The 2,287-nt window shown below is 49.7% G+C and overlaps 1 protein-coding gene across 1 annotated transcript; it reads left to right on the plus strand.

Annotated features, from left to right (window-relative positions):
- The first annotated feature begins 226 nt into the window (after positions 1-226).
- Positions 227-1,919, plus strand: LOC103719919 (phosphoserine aminotransferase 2, chloroplastic-like). The gene has a single exon (XM_039118926.1). The coding sequence runs from the start codon at positions 316-318 to the stop codon at positions 1,603-1,605; it is 1,290 nt and encodes a 429-aa protein (XP_038974854.1). The 5' UTR covers positions 227-315; the 3' UTR covers positions 1,606-1,919.
- Positions 1,920-2,287: the final 368 nt, after the last annotated feature.

Consider the following 2,287-nt stretch of genomic DNA (forward strand, 5'->3'; position numbering starts at 1 on the left):
ATATAAAAATATAGTTGATCCCATGCAATGCATATGAAAAGAGGGCAAGTGAAATAACTAATAACCCAAAAAAAATAAAAAATGATTTAGGTTTATAAAATAAAAATATATAAATTTTAGAAAAAAATCATTTTGGTCATTCAACGAACCATCCCTATCTTTCCCACCCCTCAAACCTTGCCTTGTACTCACCAACCGCATTGGACTTAATCTCCCATAAATCCACCCCACCTTTCCTCCTTTTCTCCCCCCACCAAACTCCTCTCTTTTTTTTTACTTTTGCCTCCTCCCCTGTTTCTCCTCCCCCTTTCTCCAATGGCTCCAATGGCCGCTGCCACCGCTGCCGCTGCCGCTGCCGCCGCCACCCCCAACTCTTTCCTCCTCCAGAACCCCCTCCGACCCTCCCCCAAACCCCTCGCCCTTCGCCCCAATCCCCGATTCTCCGTCTCCTGCGCCGCCGTCACCTCCGCCCCCTCCTCATCCCTCGCCGCCCACGCCGCCTCTCCCGGCGACCGCGGCGTCTTCAACTTCGCCGCAGGCCCCGCCACACTTCCGGAGCCCGTCCTCCTCAAGGCCCAGGCCGAGCTCTACAACTACCGCGGCTCCGGCATGAGCATCATGGAGATGAGCCACCGCGGAAAGGAGTTCGATTCGGTCATCAAGAAGGCCGAGTGCGATCTCCGCCTCCTCCTCTCCATCCCCGACGACTTCGCCGTCCTCTTCCTCCAGGGCGGCGCCACCACCCAGTTCGCCGCCGTCCCCCTCAACCTCTGCTCCTCCACCTCCGACCCCGCGGACTACTTGGTCACCGGATCCTGGAGTGACAAGGCCTTCAAAGAAGCCCAGAAGTTCTGCAAGCCCAACCTCATCTGGTCCGGCAAGCCTGAAAAGTACACCATGATCCCATCTTTCGACCAGATCCCGCAGAACCCCGACGCCAAATACCTCCACATCTGCGCCAACGAGACCATCCACGGCGTCGAGTTCAAGGATTACCCGACGCCGGCGAATAAAAACTCGATCTTGGTCGCGGACATGTCCTCCAACTTCTGCTCGAAGCCCGTCGACGTCTCCAAGTTCGGCGCGATCTACGCTGGGGCGCAGAAGAACGTCGGCCCGTCTGGGGTCACCATCGTTATCGTGCGGCGAGATCTCATCGGCAGCGCCCAGGAGATCACGCCGGTGATGCTCGACTACAAGACCCACGCCGACAGCGCTTCGCTCTACAACACGCCGCCGTGCTTCGCGATCTATATGTGCGGCCTGGTGTTCGAGCATTTGCTGGAGCAGGGCGGACTGGCAGAGGTCGAGAAGAAGAATGCGGAGAAGGCCGGAATTCTCTACGATACGATCGACGGGAGCGGCGGGTTTTATATCTCTCCGGTAGAGAAATCGGTGAGGTCGCTGATGAACGTTCCCTTCACGCTGCAGAGGAGTGAGCTTGACAAGAAGTTCATCGAGGAGGCTGTTAAGGAAGGGATGGTTCAGCTCAAGGGCCACCGATCCGTCGGCGGCATGCGGGCTTCGATATATAACGCGATGCCGTTGGCCGGAGTTGAAAAGCTGGTTGCTTTCATGAAGGATTTCCAAGCCAGGCATCCTTGATCGAGGATAAGATTTCTCCTTAGTTTCTATTCCATAAGATCTTTGATCTTTCGTTTCTGGGCTGTTTTCAGTTGCATTCTATGCAAAATGTAATGTCTTTCTTCATGAGTTGATTCCAAAAAGTACTATTATTCATTGTTAGTCTGGTGTGCTTCATGAGGTGTAATGCTAAAATTTTTTATTTTAAAATTATTCAGTGTCTCAAAACCAGGTAATGTTTTGTTTTGTTCTATTTGTATTGGAGTCAGAACTACTAGTAAGGCTATTATATTTTGTTTGTCCTGATAGAAGAACTTGTGCTTGATGTTGATTTATATGTTGATGGTCTTTCGAGTTCGCATGGCCTTGTATGTTTTCTGTAAAATTCTGATGCCGTATACAGAATCATTCACGCCACTTTCTACTGGAAGTTATCTTGTCTGGTTTAATTGCTTTTAAAAACTATATTGTTAAATGAGAGGCCTCTTTGTTTTAGGTTTGGACTTGATGTTAAGCTATTTTTGCTGTGTCTCTGTCTACCTTTGCCCTTTGATTCATTTTGTGGCTTTTAATTTACATAAACGGGTATATTCTTTTCTCTTTATGCACATATCTAACTGGACCCTTTTCTTCATAACTTGCATGTCAATCCCTCCAATTTGAACTTCAGCAGAAATTGAACCACTCATATCAGTCTAATATT

This window comes from Phoenix dactylifera, unplaced genomic scaffold (assembly GCF_009389715.1).
Source record: "Phoenix dactylifera cultivar Barhee BC4 unplaced genomic scaffold, palm_55x_up_171113_PBpolish2nd_filt_p 000447F, whole genome shotgun sequence".
NCBI classification, from domain to species: Eukaryota; Viridiplantae; Streptophyta; class Magnoliopsida; order Arecales; family Arecaceae; genus Phoenix; species Phoenix dactylifera.